General features: G+C 44.2%; 1 protein-coding gene across 9 annotated transcripts; it reads right to left on the bottom strand.

Annotated features, from left to right (window-relative positions):
- Positions 1–861: 861 nt before the first annotated feature.
- Positions 862–16,356, bottom strand: PTHLH (parathyroid hormone like hormone). Of its 9 annotated transcripts, none has more exons than XM_079976541.1 (5): positions 16,256–16,356; positions 14,677–14,860; positions 12,204–12,331; positions 5,133–5,555; positions 862–1,237 (listed from the first exon to the last, which is right to left on the bottom strand). In XM_079976541.1, exons 3-5 carry the CDS (start codon positions 12,302–12,304, stop codon positions 1,228–1,230), a joined length of 534 nt encoding a protein of 177 aa, XP_079832667.1. In that variant the 5' UTR covers positions 12,305–12,331; positions 14,677–14,860; positions 16,256–16,356; the 3' UTR covers positions 862–1,227. The 9 variants fall into 9 exon arrangements, with proteins under 9 accessions (XP_079832667.1, XP_079832668.1, XP_079832669.1 ...); XM_079976542.1 differs by having other exon boundaries at positions 16,247–16,264; XM_079976543.1 differs by lacking the exon at positions 14,677–14,860 and having other exon boundaries at positions 16,256–16,353.
- Positions 16,357–18,161: the final 1,805 nt, after the last annotated feature.

Genomic DNA, 18,161 nt, shown 5'->3' with positions numbered 1-18,161 from the left:
CAAGCCACTGTGTTGGGTATTTCACACATTCTCCATGCATTCAGCCACTCCTATGTCCTAAGACAAGGAGGCATCAGAATCAGCATACTAGATATTGGGGAAGACCAAACTGTACCTCCAATAAACTCTGTAGGGAAGGAAGAATCTATTGAGTATTTTAGTATATTCCTGTGTAATAGAAGTAGCAGCATCTGGAAATAAACTTGGAATGAGGTGGGAAATTCTAATGGGAGATTTATAAAAACTCAGACTTCAGATGCTCCAAGGCAGCAATGGATTCATGGCTTGCATTAAGCCCCTTTGGTCTCATCTGCATTTTTCTGCCAGGTTTTTGTTGCTGGAAGAATGCTGAGGAGCTACAACTTCCTCCCCACCCTCCAACCTGACCTCCGTCTGTCTCCATCCCTTGTGCTCTGCCTTGGGAAACTCTGGACTAACACTTTTGGAGATCAATTTGTGTTTCCATGTAAGCCCTGTAAGACTGAAGCACATCCCCCTGTGCAGAATTCTTTTCCACAAGTATTAGACACCAGTTCAGCTTCTCCACTGCCTTAATGCCAGATACTGGAGCACAATACATCGTTAGTGATTTCTAACTTAAAACTAATATGAAAATGGAAGCAAAACCAATATAAACATATTAGGTTTGAAGACTATTTTCAGATGCCGCAAAGGGGGAAATGATTGTTCCTTGTCCTTGAGATCTTAAGAGGACACACTTTTTCCTCTGAGTCATGATATGATTTTAACTACATTATATTTTATTGGCCTTTTTAAAAAAAATAAATTGTAAAAATACCGCCTTTTATACATGCGTGGAAGATTTGTTTGTTTTTTAAACAACTGTACTTGGGCAACTCATTAAAACCAATAAAAAAGGAACCATTTATTTACGTCATATCAACAAAAGACATAATGTATATCTAAAGTGCATTATGTTACAAAAATTATAGAAAGTCAGCAGCACCAAGATAAACGTTCATGGAAATAAATACATCATTCAACAAAATAAATTATGGTAAATGGACAACAAGAATTGTCTTTGCACAAAAAGAATCTCCCAATATTCACAATGTTCAAATGTGCAGTTTTGGAGAGCATCTGTGGCCAACGTTTTATTCTGATACATTTACAATATTTACAGATAATAAATACTTCTAACACTTTCCATATGTTGACTATTACAGAATACTGCAGTGTGTTTTCCAAAAATCTCAGCTGACGATGTCAACGCCTCCTGCAAAGAAAGAGAAGAGAAATGGGGGGAATTAATATTTTCCCATACAAAATAATTGGACACAACATTTATAGTCTCACAACAGGGTGTGCCTGTTGGAAGAGATGATGAACAACTCTGGATTTTTTGTTGTTCAGTCTCTACTGTGCATGGTTTTCAGTACTATGAAACTAGCAATGTGAAGTATTAGAGATCAATTCCAAGTAGCTGATCCTTTGCAGCTGGGTCTCTCCTGAGACCCCCTCCCTCAATGCACAGTCATTAGCAATGCATCACATTTTAATCACAATTTAATATAGTGCTACTAAAACAAATCTAAAACTAGGTATTGTGAAAAATCCACCTTCCAAATCCAGGCTAGGCAGCCAAGTTCCATTCAGGCCTGTGGAGCTTTGCTTCCTATGTTTGATATGACATCCTGTTCAAGATCTGTTCCATCTTTGTTACTTGTTTTACATTTCCTGATGAGGGTGGCCATTGGGCAAAGATTTATTCTGCCCAGACCTGTAATTCTCCAGTCTGCCTTTGACTCTTTCGTGAGATATATTTCAGAAAAGTCTGTTCCCATTTCTGGGGATATCTGTGCACAGCATCTTTAGCTGTGTTCCCAAAGTGAGTGACTGGCTTACAACTTGAAAAATGGGGAAAGGACCGGGAGAAAGAACCAAAACAGCCAAATGAAGGAATAGTGGTGGGTGACCATTTATCAAAGATGAGCAAACAACCTTTAGGCAAAGCTGCGGTAGCCTAGTTTTCTGTGTCATCCTGACAAGCTGGAAGATTTTCACACATCAGCCCTCAAGCAGCTTTCTTTATTTACCTAAGATCCTGACATAAGACACACAAATCCATGGAAGTGATAAGCAGATTGATCATGTCCAGGTTTTGGTTTTTTTACTACCTTGATCAAATTAAACAACCACTTTGAATGCTGGCTGCACTATATTAAGACAAGCTCACACCTTGATTTCTCTTATACTGTGTATGAGGAAAATAATTGAAAGCATTTTAAAATCTGCAATTTGAGGGGGAAAGCAGAGTTGTATCATGAAAAGATAACTGAAGTCACTTTTCCTGGAAATGTTCTACCAGTCTTTAAGGCTGATTGTCGCTTGATTAACATTGTGGGAACACGCATTTTTTGCCACCTTATTAGCACTGCATCAGGTAAAGCTGTTTTGGAAGCTCAGAAGCTGAAATTCTACATTCTATTTGGCAGAGAAGGGATTTTGCTCTTGTGCTTAATCACTTCCTTTTCTAAAAGATATATTTCAAATATCTCAAGTGTTCAAAGTCCTTACAGGCCCTATAATACTCATAAACTATTATACTGAAAACAAAAATGTTTTGAGACAAGCCCCAATCTAGAAACGCTTTGAGCGTTTTGGGTATCCTTTGGACGCAGCAATGTTGGTTCAAACGTTGCAAAATATTTATAACACAATGGATTACATCCAACATCGCATGAGTGGACTGAATGTGATAGAACCTCCCCTTCTTCTTCATCCCTCGCATCCTCCCCTGAAAGGTAGTCCAAAGGAGCTGCAGGGGAGAGGAGGAGAAGAAGGGGAAGTCACACTGCACCAATGGAAGGCTGTTTTACCACTGAAACAGGCAGACAGTTTTTCTTTTGGGGAAAAATGTGATGCCAGTACTCATAGTGGTTGAAGTTCGGTAGGTGCTAGGACAAAATGGTTACCATGGGCAGCAAAAATAAATAAATAAATAAATAAATAAAAAAGACTGCCACAAAAAAAGACACACACAAATGTGGATAGAAATGCAAGTCCTAAGAATAAACTTAGAAAATCTCTGGGAATGGGTTATTGTGAATAGTAAGTCGTCTACATGAAGATTAGGCCAATTTTGACATGTGGATGACCATGAGTTATATTTGAGTCCTGCAGTTCAAATAATACAAAAGTGACACCTTGTGTATCTGTAGGTGTTGCCCACACAGGAACCCAAATTTTACCGTATTTTTTGCTCTATAAGACTCACTTTTTCCCTCCTAAAAAGTAAGGGGAAATGTGTGTGCGTCTTATGGAGCGAATGCAGGCTGCGCAGCTATCCCGGAAGCCAGAACAGCAAGAGGGGTTGCTGCTTTCACTGTGCAGTGATCCCTCTTGCTGTTCTGGCTTCTGAGATTCAGAGTATTTTTTTTCTTGTTTTCCTCCTCCAAAAACTAGGTGCATCTTGTGGTCTGGTGCCTCCTCTGTTTATTACGTTTCCACATATTTACAGGAGACTAGTAATGCTTGGTCAGGAGTATATAAATAGTGGTTAAATTTGCCTGTTGCTGCAAACTGAGTGTCTAATATTACAAATAAGTCAATAGTCTATATACTAGCTAAAAAGGGATGACTCCATGCTCTTTGTTTTGAGACCCTTGGAAGAAAGGTAGGTTACAAATGTAAGAAAATAAGATTCAATCCTAAGAAGCACACCTGTTAGAGAGCAAATTCTGTTGAACTCTTTTGAATTTCAGAGTAAGCATGTTTATAATTTCCATATTGCAATGTTTAATTCTGAAATCTTTGGGTGAAATAAAAATCACTATATTTTCTTTGAGTTAAAGGGGAGTGAAAAAATGAGAGCTTTCACAATTCTTTCAGAAAATGATGATATGGAATCTGTGCAAATTTGCAGTTCTTAAACTTACTCTTTTTAAAGAAGCTTGTCATACATGAGAGAAACATGTTTCTCTACCCCCGGGGCAATGCTCCACATTTTTCAGCAACAGTGTAATTGTTTGACAAGCTGGCAGCAAAATTGGAACTGAACTAACAAGTCCTAATGGCAGGGAAAATATTATGGCAGAAAGGCTGGCTGGTGTTAGCAGATATTACTAAGAGAAACTTTCCATGTTCTCCCCTAAGGATACAAACAGTGAGGTTTTTTCTTTTTTAAAAAAATGGTGTAAATTGTTAAAGACAAGGGGGCGGGGGACATAGCTTACTTTTTATATCTGTGAAAGATATAAGGTAGACTATCATCTCATAATCCTAAAATTTGAAACGCCTCTCATTATAGAAAAACCGTGTTGCATTTTTAAAATGTGCAGAAGTTGTAAAGGGCTTGATTTTCCCTAGCACAAATACAAATCTCTCTGAAATTAATTTGCCCGCCTCCAAGGACTAGTAAATATAGTTGTTACGTAGTTACTAATTCCTTAAAGAGGGATCCAAGAGCTTGGAGTTTTGTCCAGGTAACTTTGCTACTGAAGAACTGACTCAAAGGCAAACACTGTTTTGCTGCCCCTCTCCCTGCAGTGGTACCCCGGGTTACATACGCTTCAGGTTTCAGACTCCGTTAACCCAGAAATAGTACCTCAGGTTAAGAACTTTGCTTCAGGATGAGAACAGAAATAGTGCAGTGGCAGCACGGCAGCAGTGGGAGGCCCCATTAGCTAAAGTGGTGCTTCAGGTTAAGAACAGTTTCAGGTTAAGAACGGACGTCCGGAACGAATTAAGTATGTAACCAGAGGTACCACTGTATCTCCAAAAGGAATACATTTATCTTGGTAGCTTAAAGCAAACAAATTACCTTAAAGAAGTGGGGAGCTACTGCTCTTGTAGAAGAGGAAGTAGCTTAATAATTTTCACTCTCTAAGTGATGTAGAAAAAATGGGGATTAGAGACAGTCATACTATGAGGCAAGGTATAACTGCTGGAAACAGCACATTTTCAACATCATTTATTTCTCCTTCAATCCATGAACCAGACTCCCTTGCACATCTCCAGTTTGCATCAATGGAGTTGCATAGGAGAACTTTGCAACGCATTCTGCCCATGTTGATTACCATTTGAGTTTTCCACTTTAGGCATCCTATTGTCTTGGGTAGACCCTGGACATTTAAATTCTTACCTTCTGCATTAAGGCTGAAGAGCATTACCTTGTATTGATATGTGTAGTTCCAAAGATGTCCAAGAGGGGGATCTGTGTCATTCCACTTCCAGACCCTCTTGAGCTGAGCCAGGCTGAACGAATCCTCCTTTTTTTCTTCTCTTGCTCTTTACGTTTCCCGGGCTTTCCTTTCTTTTTCTTTCCTGGAGCCTTAAGAGGTTGCTCTTTGTACGTCTGGGCTTTGTTGGTCTCTTGAGTCAGGCACTTGCCTTCATCTTCACTGCCAAACCGGACAGCATAATTCTTTGCGATGGTGGCAGGTTTAGGGTTTGGTGATACCTCTGACATAGCCCGGATCTCGGCTGTGTTAACCCCTTCAATTAAATTTTGCAGGAAGTTTCGTCTTCGAATATCTTGCAAAGACTTTCCTTTATCGTGCAACAGCTGGTATTCTGATACTGTCCTTTTGCTGCTTGAAAAAAAGCAAATCCACACTTCAATAAAAAAACAATGTTGCTAATCAGTTTAGCCAAATCTATTCCTTTCTGGGTACAGTGAAACCTTCCACCTCTAAAGCATTTCCTTGGATATGAGCTACTTTTGGTTCACTTTTCCTTACAGAAACAGAAGATTTCAGATACATTCTTGGCATAAAATTGAAATTTGCAAATTATCTTACACTCGACCTATTGAGCAGTCTTAGCTATCAAAGACAACCACATAAAGTTGCAAAAGACATGGGCATAATGTATTGTAGGGGAATAAAAATTCAGCTTATGCATTCTTTGACTTAATACGGGCAAATATTTCCAAACAGATTATCCCCAAAGCAGTCTTATGTCAGGGTGTCTTCTGACATAAACTTTATGATATGGACCAGTGGAAAATGTCTCCTTCCTGCACCACTCTGGTAGCATGAGAAGTCTGAGATCATGTGGGGGCGGCAAGATTTAGCATGACTCATTTCTATGCCAGCATTATTCTAATTTTCAGGAAGAACAATGCTGGGATGTTGTGAAGCTCTGTCGTGGCCTTTTCCCAAGTGACCTCATCCTTCTGATGTCACCAGAGTAGCCCAGAGAAGAGACACATTGCAGCAGCAACTCCACTGCTGTAATATCAAAATGGGTCCTTAGAAATGCAAATTCTTATGCAAATGCATCATGCATGGATTTCTGAGATAGGAACTTCCTTTAGTTTAAAAGAAATTAATGTTCTATACCTTTTATGAATAGATTAATTATAGGGCCTTGCCTTAGACGCTGACATATTTGTTCTCTCAGTGGAGACGCTTTGTTGACTTGTGGTGTGCAAGCCCCTTCCGTGTCTAAAGTATGGGGATGTTTTTTGTACATAGATTGAACAAGTACTTGGTGAAAAACTGTGTCACCAGAACATGATGCAAAGGAGACCATGTGCTGAGGATGTATCAACCTGTTTTTATGATTTTCAATTACTGGAACAGGATGACCAACTTATATGTTCTCTGGGGCATTCTACTCTTCAGGTGGTAGACTGTGACTCAGAAGTGCATGCTGCCAAATGAATCAACCTCATCACTGGTCAGACCCCATAATAAATTTATAGAGCAGCAAGAATGGTTTTATGCATGGTGCACATGCACCCAACTATAGACAGAGCATTATGTGATAATCTGGAGGCAGTTGCCACATGGGTTAGCTCTTTCTTTCCACTTGAAAAAAATGCCTTTTTATTTTCCTTTGAAGTTAAGCCATTGGCAAACCACTTACCATCTCTTGATTATAATCTAGTAGCACTACTAGGGACTGAATAAAACAACTTTGGATGATGAGTGATTTGAAGGGAATATTTGGTCTGCTGTTCATCAGGTGGCCATCTCTCATGTAGAATACAGTTTCTTGGCATACATGCTCCAAGCTAGCCTAGATGTCAGGAGATTTACTCAATGCCTCAGTCTTATATTCTCTATTAACCACTTTTCCTCAGCAGCACCCATCCTGTTAGGCACGCTTAATTTGTTTCTATATACATAATACTTTCCTAAACTACTGTTTTATACAACAAGAGCAGTCTATATCACATTTTCTCAGCTTCCTCAATTCTAGGCTACTTAAGCAATGGTTTAACCAGGCATTTTGCAAGAGTGCAGACTGGAATAACAAGGGAGTTAAGAAAATGTGGTCCACAGAAACCATATTGTGATCCAACAAGTGATCTAAGCGTTGCCTGGGAAGTAATTAACTATGGGAAAATGTGTGTTTCTGCCTCAGGGTAAGGTGGATGCATTGTGAACTGCACAGGGGAAAAAGGGAAGTGGGATTGTAGATCCCAAAGGTGCCACAAGTAGCTGTCCTTCCAGTCTGCTAGTATTGGAATGCGCTGAGGCATTCACATGGTTATTGCACAAACATATTATATCATATTATAAATGAGGGGACTCCTATTGGTCAAGTCAATGGATGTCACTACTCTGTTTCTTAATGAGGTAGGCATGTTGATGTATTTTATCGAGAAACATGGCAGCAATGAGAACCATATATCAACTTGCCGCCTGATGCATTGATCTCCATAGAGACTACAGTGGTACCTTGGGTCAAGAACTTAATTTGTTCTGGAGGTCTGTTCTTAACCTGAAACACCACTTTAGCTAATGGGGCTTCCTGCTGCCGCTGCACCGCTGCTGCATGATTTCTGTTCTCATCCTGAAGCAAAGTTCTTAACCCGAGGTAATATTTCTGGGTTAGTGGAGTCTGTAACCTGAAGGGTATGTAACCTGAAGTGTATGTAACCCGAGGTACCACTGTATTTTGAATGTAGAGACCGGCATTTCTCTGTGTAACATGCAGAGGTCAAGAGGTCTTAAATACCAACATGAAATGTTATTACCACCCCATCGCCACTTGGATTGATGTTCATTTATTCATTTCTCAAAACTTGATTCCTCAGCACTTGATGACTTGCATGTGTAGAGTAACTTCATTTAAAAGAGTTGTGTCAAGGTTTATAACAAGGTCTTGCCTGTGGTATTTGCTCTGGCCTGATCTTTAGAGTGGTTGTAGCCTTAGTGGCTAAGAGGCTGAGCTCCAAACTAGGAAACCCTGGCAGCAACAGAGCTAGATGAGACTCTCAGTGGAAAAACAGTCTTCAGTGGCAATCAAACTTGACTTTGTATGTGCTCATTGCCAAGTGCTTGGGGATCCCATTGATACAGTCAGTTTTAGCATTTTAATGAAAGTTATTTGTACTAATTGACACCTTGTTGATGTTACCACAGTGTAACACCTCTCACACTAACTAAAATGGTTTATACAGGCCTGATAAAACTCTATGTGATTCCAGCTCATAAACTGCAATAGCTTAGTTATAGTGTGGAAGTCCCTTCACTTAAAGGTCACTTCAAACACTGCAAGCTACTAACATTAGAAGCACACTCATGAACCTAAAAACAAACAAAACATGTAGATTCATGGGAAGGCAAAAGGATTGAAGAGAAGGCATGTACCTCAGGCAGTATGATACACTGCACTAAAACATGTACCCTTAAAATTGCAATGTTAAAGGGACCTATAAAGGTCCAGTTAGTTCTTAGCTACTATTTTTATCATATTTGCCAGTCTGTCCAAAGCGACATATCTTGCAGTGCTTTCAGAATTTCTCAGGATGCTTCTCCCTTGTTAACAATCCAAACAATTAGGTACTTTATTAAAAATTTAGAAGCCAAAAGCCTGGCTGACCCGTCCAAATAAATGTGAAGAATTCACCTTGCCCCACCTTGGTCTCTCCAACTCTCATCTCTCCACCCCCACCCCTTCTCGTCTAATTTACCGATAGTTAAATGATGTATGTGAGAGATGCATGCATGCACCCCCCCCGTTAAAGTAAAATAATAATAATGCACAGCTTGTCTCTGTGCATTTATATTAGATTGACATTCATGTGCATTCACATAGTTCATGGACCCAGTTAATTGTTTTAAAATAACCATTCAGTGTGTTGAACCAATGTGTAGGCCGCTACTGTAAATGCTTCTGAGGAATACAGTGGTACCTCTGGATGTGAACAGGATCCATGTCGGAACCCTGTTCGCATCCTGAAGCGAACGCAACCCACGTCTGCACGTGTCGCGTTTCGCCACTTCCGCGCATGTCATTTTGAGTGTCTGTGCATGCGCGAGCGGCGAAACCCAGAAGTAACACGCTCCGTTACTTCCGGGTCGCTGCAGAGCGCAGCCTGAAAATGCTTAACCTGAAGCGTATTCATCCCGAGGTATGACTGTAGTAATCTGTGACCAAAAAGGGGAAGTGGTGGGGAGAAAGGTCATCCCACACTCTTTAAAAAACGCACCCCAATACAGCAGGAACCAGAACATCTTGGGAAGGCCCTAGTAAATGATGTCATATAAATATAAATATAAATATAAATATAAATATAAATATAAATATAAATATAAATATAAATATAAATATAAATATAAATATAAATATAAATAAATATAAATATAAATATAAATATAAATATAAATATAAATATAAATAATAGAACCATAACACAGGCTATAGGAAATGTACTTATTTCTCCCATTCCATGTAACTGGGAAAAGATTAAACTATTAAACTTTTCATGTGTGCCTAATCACTGGGGTGGATTACTTGTTGAGTTCCTAAAAACAGAAAGATTGAAGATTTCGAAATTATTAGGATAACCCACTAGAGATCCCTTCCAGCCTGCAAGCCATGTTAAATGAAAGAATTCTGACCCCAAACCAGATGCAGTTAATGCAATGCTAACATGTGGTAAGCAATTTTGAGAGTTGAGAGCTTATGGTTTCTCGCTGCCCAGAAGTACCCACACAAATTACTGTATACATCGTATGCCGCATTCACAGAGCTATCATTCAATCTCATGTACACAGTACTGACTGCTATGAATTCAGCATCATAAACACACTGGCTGGGTTAAACTGCTAATCCCCAAAGGAAAAATGGTTAACCAGTCATCATTAGAAAAGTGTCCACTCCTGATGTCTTGATCACCATAACTTCAAACAGTCGTCCTGGCCCAATTTCTCTTTCACTGCCTCCAAAAAGCTCGCTTCTCGTAACTGCAGTTTGCCTTCTCCTCCTGGAGTCTTTAGGAAAATACATGCCAAGAAACTTTCTATCACTAGAATGTTTACTGATCTGTAAGGTACTTTGTGGGTTTGGTGGCATTCTCATGTTTACAGACTCCTGTGAAGCCCCTCTTCCACAATTTACTCTTTCATTCCACAGTTGGAGGTTGGCTTGGACTATAGGACAGGCAGAGGCTACGGTCTTTGGGACCAAATCTGTTTTTGGCAGCTTGCTGCGTTCAGTATATAGCCTACCAAACTAAGTTACCAATCAACTCAAAACAGCTGTTCTTTGTAATATGGCAGGCTGTTGTTGTTTGTGGGCTTTGTTCAGGAATATCGCTTCACACACAGTGACTCAGTCTGGGTTAGCACCAAGGGGTGTGTGACTGCAAATTTTGCCTTGGTAACATCTAGTGGAGAGGGAATAATCAGAGATTTGTGGTGGGGAGCATTGCCTCAGAAGAAAGGGACCCCTGATTAATAGAAAGATATATAGGACTGGTTCCAAGGGAAAGGCTCAACACAAATCCAAACATGGATTTTCTTATTAGCTGCGGTGAGAAGCATGGGGTGGCGTTCAACTTAGTTTTACTCATAGCAGATCAACTGAAATTAATGAACATGTCAAAGTTAGGTCCATTAATTTTAATATGCCCAATCTGAGTAAAACCTAGCTGAATACCACACAGCATTTCCAAATAAAAGACGTAACTAGTGCTAACAAGGGGAAGAGAATGTCCTTTAGCTTTATCTTCAGGACAGTGTTCTCTACCCACATTGCTCAAGGAGGTTTAAAGATTGCATTTTGGGACAAAGTTCATGCATGCATTTTCCAACCAAATTTGAATGGATTTATTATTAGTAATCCCAACAATCAATGTACTTCATCAGGCAAGTCCCTTAGACATATAAATGCCACCCCCAGAAACATCAATCACTAATATAAAAATAGAGCCTAAAAACAAATAAAAGCAGTAAAACAGCGTAAAGCTAATAAGCAGCACTGTTACTTCTAAGTTTATGGAATATATGGTTTCCTAAAATTGTTGGTTTATACTTGGCTTCTGAACTTACTGGACACTCCCCTTCCGAATAATTAAACCAGCATAAAGAGATTTCAGGATCAGGATCTTAAGTAACTAGAAATCTATTGATCATTAGTTTGTAACCACAGTGCGGGATTAATGACATGGGTGGTTTCTCTGTTTTGTTTACATATGCAGGCATATGATTCATATTAATAGACATGGGGGCAGTGGGGGAGCATACATGTTTTGGGTTCTTTCTCAGATTCTCTTATCTCAAAACTCTCACTAAATCAGATATTTAACTCTGGACCAGAAAGTTAATGTTAACTGTCACGGTACCAAGGTGGGCGAAGGCAATGTCTGTGATATAAGTGTCATGTATATTCTCCCACAGTGTAGCTGGGACCTAGGCCAACATGCCTATAGCCCCATTTTCCACATCTGAAGTCTGTAGTGTGTCTGCTATTGTAGCATTCCTGTAATATGAATACTGTCTGTGTGTATATTTGTAATTGCACACAAGTGAGGCTCTGCTCCCCACCCACCCTGTGTCCTTTAAGGACAGCAATTGTTCCTCTTATGCATTGCCAAGAATCACTGAGTGAGATTCTCCCCAACCCCATCACTGTTCTCAACTCTTCCAAATATTATGCTGTCCCCAAACAGTCTTTGAAAAATATCTTCCTATGCATATAGAGAACCAGCATCACTTTTTTAAAAAACTGGAAGCAGTGAAAAAGATAGTTCCTTATCTGTTATTTTTCTAAAATTAAACTTGTCCTTATTGCTATTATTCTTTAAAGGTTGAATAAAATCTGTATCCCTGACCAATGACTTCATAAGCAGCTGGTTTAAGACGTTTCACGCACTTTCCCCTGTGAAAAGCTGAAATGCCACTGTTAGAAAGAGGAGATCAGAGCTGTTGCTGTATCCAAATTCCCTCCCCAACCACTCCAATTGTTATGATAGAGGAGAGGAAGATCAAACTGGAACTTACAGTCTGCGGCTATTCCCTTCCAGCGATCTCTCAGAGGAGGGTACACAGTAACTCAGTAGAAAAACCAGGAAACTCCACTGGTGAAAGAGCCTGGGGAACATCGTCGCTTTGCTGTGAGTCTTTGGAACCTGCGAAGGAAGACACGATAAGTTTTTGCTCCTAAGCGCGTGGGTGCGTGAGACGCGCTTTGAAGCGGAGACGGAGGTCCCACGCGTGGATTCCCCACTTCGTCCCTACCCCCCCCCCCGCCACACACACACAAAATCCAGAGCAATCTTCTGAGCTGAAAGCAAGCCGAGTGCCTAGGTGGGCAACAGAACCAAGGATTCTGTGTCCCAGGACAGCCCTGAACTGGGCAGGGGGACGCGCCCTTCAAGAACTGCATGCAGCCGCTTTCCTTTCCTCTCCGAGAGAGAAAGCCACGCATCCTCCGTCGGCAAAGTACCTAGAAATCGAGGTTCAGGTCAGGAGCTTCCGGCAAGTTGTCTTCTCTGCTTACAGTACTTACTAACACACAGCCGCACACTGAGTCCTGGTGCGCGCACACCCGCCGAGCGCTACGAAAGGGAGGAGGGAGGCAGCGGGGAGAGCAGCCGCCTCTGGGAAACCTGCTGGAGGAGGAGGAGGAGGAGGAGGAGGAGATGGCGCCCGAGGAACATGGGCCGAGACCCCAGCGCGGCCGGCGGGCGGCGAGCCCCACCCTTGGCGGAAGAGCGCCCGCCTCCCACGCCCGCCAGCAAGATCCTCTGGGTCCCGGAGCTGGTGGGATGCGAAATCGGCCGTGAGGGACACGGCGCCACTTCTCTTCGAAGGCAGCAGAATGGAGCGTGCCTTTCCGTGTCGCGAGGAGCAGATCGCATTTCAAACCAACCTCCCCGCAAGCAGAAAATGCATCAGGGTCCCTGAGGCGCTACATTTCTACGTGCAGCGAGGGAGCATTTCACACGAGCCAGAGCGAGCCTAGAGTGGGGCCGGGTCCTTCTGTCCTCCGAGGTCTCCCGGCCTCATTCCGCCGCAGTTGCCGCTGGGATTGGAGCGAGGAGGGGAGGCCGAGGGGGCGCCGTCCGCCCCGCGGCCCTTCCTCCTCCCCACCTCCCCGAGGCCCAATTCCGACGGGGCGACCTGGCGCCAAGGGCGCTCCGGCCCGGGCCAGGACTCCTCCGCCAGAGGCGCCGCCAAGCTCCGCGTCGTTCCCCGGCGGGAGGAGGAGGCGGTGGCAGCCGCGGCAGCCGGCGAAGCGCCTTCGCGCCTGAGAAAGGGCTCGCGCTAGCCGGCGGCCCGACGGCGGGGACCAAGGCGCGGTGCAGAGAGAAGCCGGGCCCAGCCCTCGTGGCTCGGCGGAGCTGCTGGAGATGCGAAGAAGAAGAGCGAGGCTGCGGGTCGCGGGTTCCGATCAGGCGAAGGCCAGGGACCGCCCCCCCCCCCCCCCGCGGGAAGGCTGGGGACTGTCCGACCCCGGAGCGGACGAGCCGGCTGACGAGAGGCTTTCGAGAGAGCGGGCCTGGCGCCGGGGGCGAAGCCCCAAAGGGCATTTCTCCACCTCCCCCCGAAAGAAGGGCTGAGTGAAGCTGCTCCTCGGGAGCAAGGCCCCGGGTGTGTAGACTGTGGAAGCGGCCAACCCGGCGGCCTTGGGCAGAGCCGGGCGGAACTGGTCCGCCTTGGTTCCTGGGATGCGCCCCAGGCGCCCTGCGGAGCAAGGGGAGCGGGCCTGTCAGGCAGCAAATCCCGATAGGCGGCCAGTCTTTCAGGGCCGACCTTCCCTGGTGCCCTTTTGGCCGAAATGTCTTGGGCCGGCCTCCCCTGCCCAGTCCCCTTCAGTCAGCAAAGGGTCCTCCGTGGCGCTACTTCTGCTCCTTCACCAGCCCCATTGGAATGATTGGGAGTCACGCCAATTAGTTCAATGGAACTTGGAAGAATGGACCCGCCTTCTGCTTATGGGGAAGTTTAATGGACACATTTTCCCAGCAGGAGTCTTCATCCCCACCATCCAACACACACCCAATCCTGGGAACTTCTTTCCCGACAGCTCAGTCAGTAGATCTTGAGGGTCTTGGGTTCGAGCCCCACACTGGGCCAAAGATTCCCTTCCAAATCTTACCATTCTATGATTCTAGGACTACATCACAAGCCTGCCTCCAGTGTAACAATGAGATATTTGAAACACACCAAATTCCCCCAACTAGAGATCTCAAATCAGGTGAAGCCCAGGATTTGTTTGGGATTTTGAAAGAGGCGGCAGGGCTACCCAGTTCCAAACTGCCTCTTGCTCAGCCAATTCAAACAGAGGCAAATGCACAAATCAACCGGTCCTCGGATTTCTTTTCTCCGCATTGCCCAGGAAATGCTGCTCTCTGAAAACCACCAGAGATCTTCTGTGGGGCTGCCGACCCATTCATTACAGACTTGGGAAAAACAAACAGTTGGTGTAAAAAGACTTGGAAAACTGAAGTTCCCCCAGAATTCATTACTTCACCTTTTCCTTGAGCGCTTCTCCTCTTCGCCTTCTCAGAGATCAGCCTGGCCAAGACAAAGTTGGTTTTCTCAGCGGTCGCTTCCAGAATTTATTTTGTCTCTCTCCCCTCCTTTCCACCCTAGAAAGCAAGCCAGTCACAGGAGAGGGAATCTCTCTCTCCCCTTCCAGCCCCAGTAATCCAAACCTAGGAGTTTTTATTTTGCATGGGAGAAATGAACAGAATGCAAATAAAATTAAAATAAGATAATAGGAGCAGGTGCTTCCTTTTCTCTGACTCTTTGTGTCACTGGAGGAACAGAGAGGGATTCGCCTTATATATAGCTATACGGAAACGGGGTGGGGATGGGAGAACCCCTTTTTTCTTTCTGCCCTCGAGGGAGCATGTGATGCGAATGGGCCTGGGCATGACGCGGCCCCGGGAGGGCTGGCTGGACGGGGCCCCAGAGCCCCATCTGGTTGGACGGCGACCGCCCCATCCCGCGCCCTCCAGCAAATGGAGGGGAGAGGGAGTTCCTGCTCGCCTCCTCTCGTCGCCATTGGCCCGCGGGACACCCACACACGCATGCCGGAGCCGTGAGGCATCCCAGTCCGGGCTCCTTCCCGCACCGTCACCTTCCTGCCATTGCATCCCTCTGGAATTCCTGCTGCCCCGCTGGCTCCTTTCCCTTCCAGCACAGCTGTTTCCAAAATGCCCCGGAGGAGCGGAGCTGAGGCGGTTGCTGCCCCGCTGCCCCGGCTTTTGGCCCCTGCTGCCGGCGTCTCTTCCGCAAGAAGGGGTTGCTGGAGAGAACTGCTCGGCTGCCTGCCGCGCCAGGAGGCGCTTCTTATCTGATCGCACTCCTGCGCTTTTAAACCCTTCGCTTCCGAACGCCTTGTTTGTGCGTTTTGAGAGCCGACCTCACGTCTTGGACTGGTGAATGCGAGAAATGAGCCCTGGAGCTTTTTTCCTGGGCTAAAACGGTTATATACGCGCAGGGAGTGGATGAAGAATGGTGGCGGAGGCGCGCGTGTCAGCAGACCTCCTAGCTAGGAAAAGCGCCTGAAGGATTTCGAGGAGCCACCAGGCCAGCGCTTCTGTTGTCTGACTCAGGGGGTGGGCTGGGGCTCCCTTAATATCCGCGGGCTGGAAGAGCTCCTACTTTGGTTTGCCCCAGCAAAATCTGACAAAGGATTCAAAGTGCACCCGCTTCCCCCCTTAGGGTGTTTTTTGTTTCTCTGTTCCTGCTCCCTAGTATGCATACGCATCAGTGCTCCTGTCCTCTTCTTCCTCCTTCAGCTGGACATTTGACTTCCGGAATAGCCAAGCGGCTCTTCTTCCTGATCCTCTACGTGTTTACTCAGGATATGAAGTCTCAGTGGAACTTCTACTGCCAAATGAATGGGCTGGGAGCTGTGGCCTTTACAGCTCTAGGAGGGTTCTCCAGAAAGGTGTCTTTCTGGACTTTGAACTCAGGCCAGTAACATTTCAACTGGTGTTTGCACACCAGTGACTTCCATAGCACTATTCAACAGGCAAAGTGTCTTACAAATTTCCTGTACAATTCTGCCCCACCCCCACTGTGTAACTCACCTCACCTACCTATTGTCAAATCTCTTGATGATCCATCCAGCCTGCTAGGAAGTGGATTCTCCCACGTAGGTGTCCTGTCTGATCAGCCTCTTGTTTCCTGTGTTCCTGTAATCAGGAGCAGTGCACCTCCCTCTTTTTCTCCCTGCACAGACACTTCCTGATACTACTAAACTATGAACAGGTGGGTTGAACTGGATAGCTTCACTTGATGCAGCTTCTTCCACTTATGAATTGTTGCAGCAGTTTTCATGTAACATACTTTTTTGGCTGGATGCCTGTAAGAATTTAGGTTAAAACACACAAAGAGAGTGAAGTGTGTTGTGCCAAACCTGCTGCCTGGTTCTAAGAATCTAGTAGTCTCTCTGTGTGTAGATTGACTAATAGTAGATTGACTTTCCATGTTGAGGAGGGCAAAGATTCAGTTATTTAATTCATAAAGCCTGTTCCTTCTATATATAGCTCCATGGTGAATGCTGCTGGCATTTGCTTCGGGTGTGTAGGCTGTGGAGTGTGGCAGAACTCCAGAGGGATAAAACACAGAATCGGGTTGTGACTCCAAGGCACTTGATGCTTTGGACTGGCTGGTTCAATCCAGTGAGCTGTCCATGGTGGTTGCAGCCCAGGAAGTTTCTCTCCTGGTCATAGCAAGTGGCAACCCCCTTCCTTCCTTCCTTCCTGATATCTTTTCTGATGGTACAATGATAAAGCTGTTTATACACAAAAGCCTCTTGGGGCTAGGGGTGTAGACATTTGTTCCACAGATCCCCTGCACCCCCAAGGCACTTTGATATCCTCAGTTATATACAGTGGTACCTTGGTTTACAACCATAATCTGTTCCGGAGGTCCGTTTGTAAACCAAAACAGGTTGTAACCCAAGACGTGCTTTCTCCAATGGGGCCTCCCAAAAAAATTTGTTTGTAATCCAAAAAAAGTTTGCAAACCGGGACACACACTTCCGGGTTTGATGTGTTTGTAATCCAAAATGTATGCAAACCAGAGTTTGCAAACCAAGGTACCACTGTATCTGGAGCAACCTATTTGGGAGAATGGATGCAAAGCCTAAAGCATTATATTATCTTGTTTTAGATCATGTGGGAACCATGGCTAATGGTGGGAGATCTAGATGGCTCTGAGATCTTATGATGAAAAGCAAATAGATAGATGATAGATGACAGGTAGATAGATAGATAGATGATAGATAGATAGATATCGATAGAGATAGATAGATAGATAGATAGATAGATAGATAGATAGATATAGATAGACAGACCAGCAAAATTTGTAAGGCCACAGATCACCCCCGCTTTTAAATACCAGGGTATGCTCCTGATCAGCAGGTGATCTGCTTTGTCTAATACTTCCCATTATAGCCACCCACTTGACTTCTATTCATCCAGCTTTGCCACTATTGGTCAGTCTGGTCTCTAGTTGTAGTCCATGGCAGAATTTTATATGCAGGAATCAGAATTTCTTTGTCCAGTCATCTCTTGGTGTCACTTGAAAACTGCATAATGCCCAGAAGAGCCTAATCCAACTAAGTCTGCAACTTCTTCCTACATGCTATCTGTGACCAATACACACCAATGAACAAGCCAGCTTCAACCCTGCTCCACTTTGCTTAATATCTAGCCTGATTAAGAGTTCTGGAGAACTCAAAAGCTTGCTCACTATTTTGTGACATTTTGGTTGGTCCTAATAAAGGTTTCTCACATTGCTGCCCAGGTTTCTAGAAGCACAGATTTAAAATCAGGGTGTCCCTAATCCAGATTCACTAAAAACACAAATACCTTCCTTTTGTTGTTGCCACCTCACCTCCAGCAGAAAGGAACACACTTGCAACTGACTTGCATAAGATTCTGATTAACTGGGTGGGAAGTGAAGTGGCTTGCGCTTTGACATTCCAGTGTTCGGAAA

This window comes from Podarcis cretensis, assembly GCF_951804945.1.
Source record: "Podarcis cretensis genome assembly, chromosome: 5".
Classification (NCBI taxonomy): Eukaryota; Metazoa; Chordata; class Lepidosauria; order Squamata; family Lacertidae; genus Podarcis; species Podarcis cretensis.
This window is presented reverse-complemented; position numbering and strand designations above follow the sequence as displayed.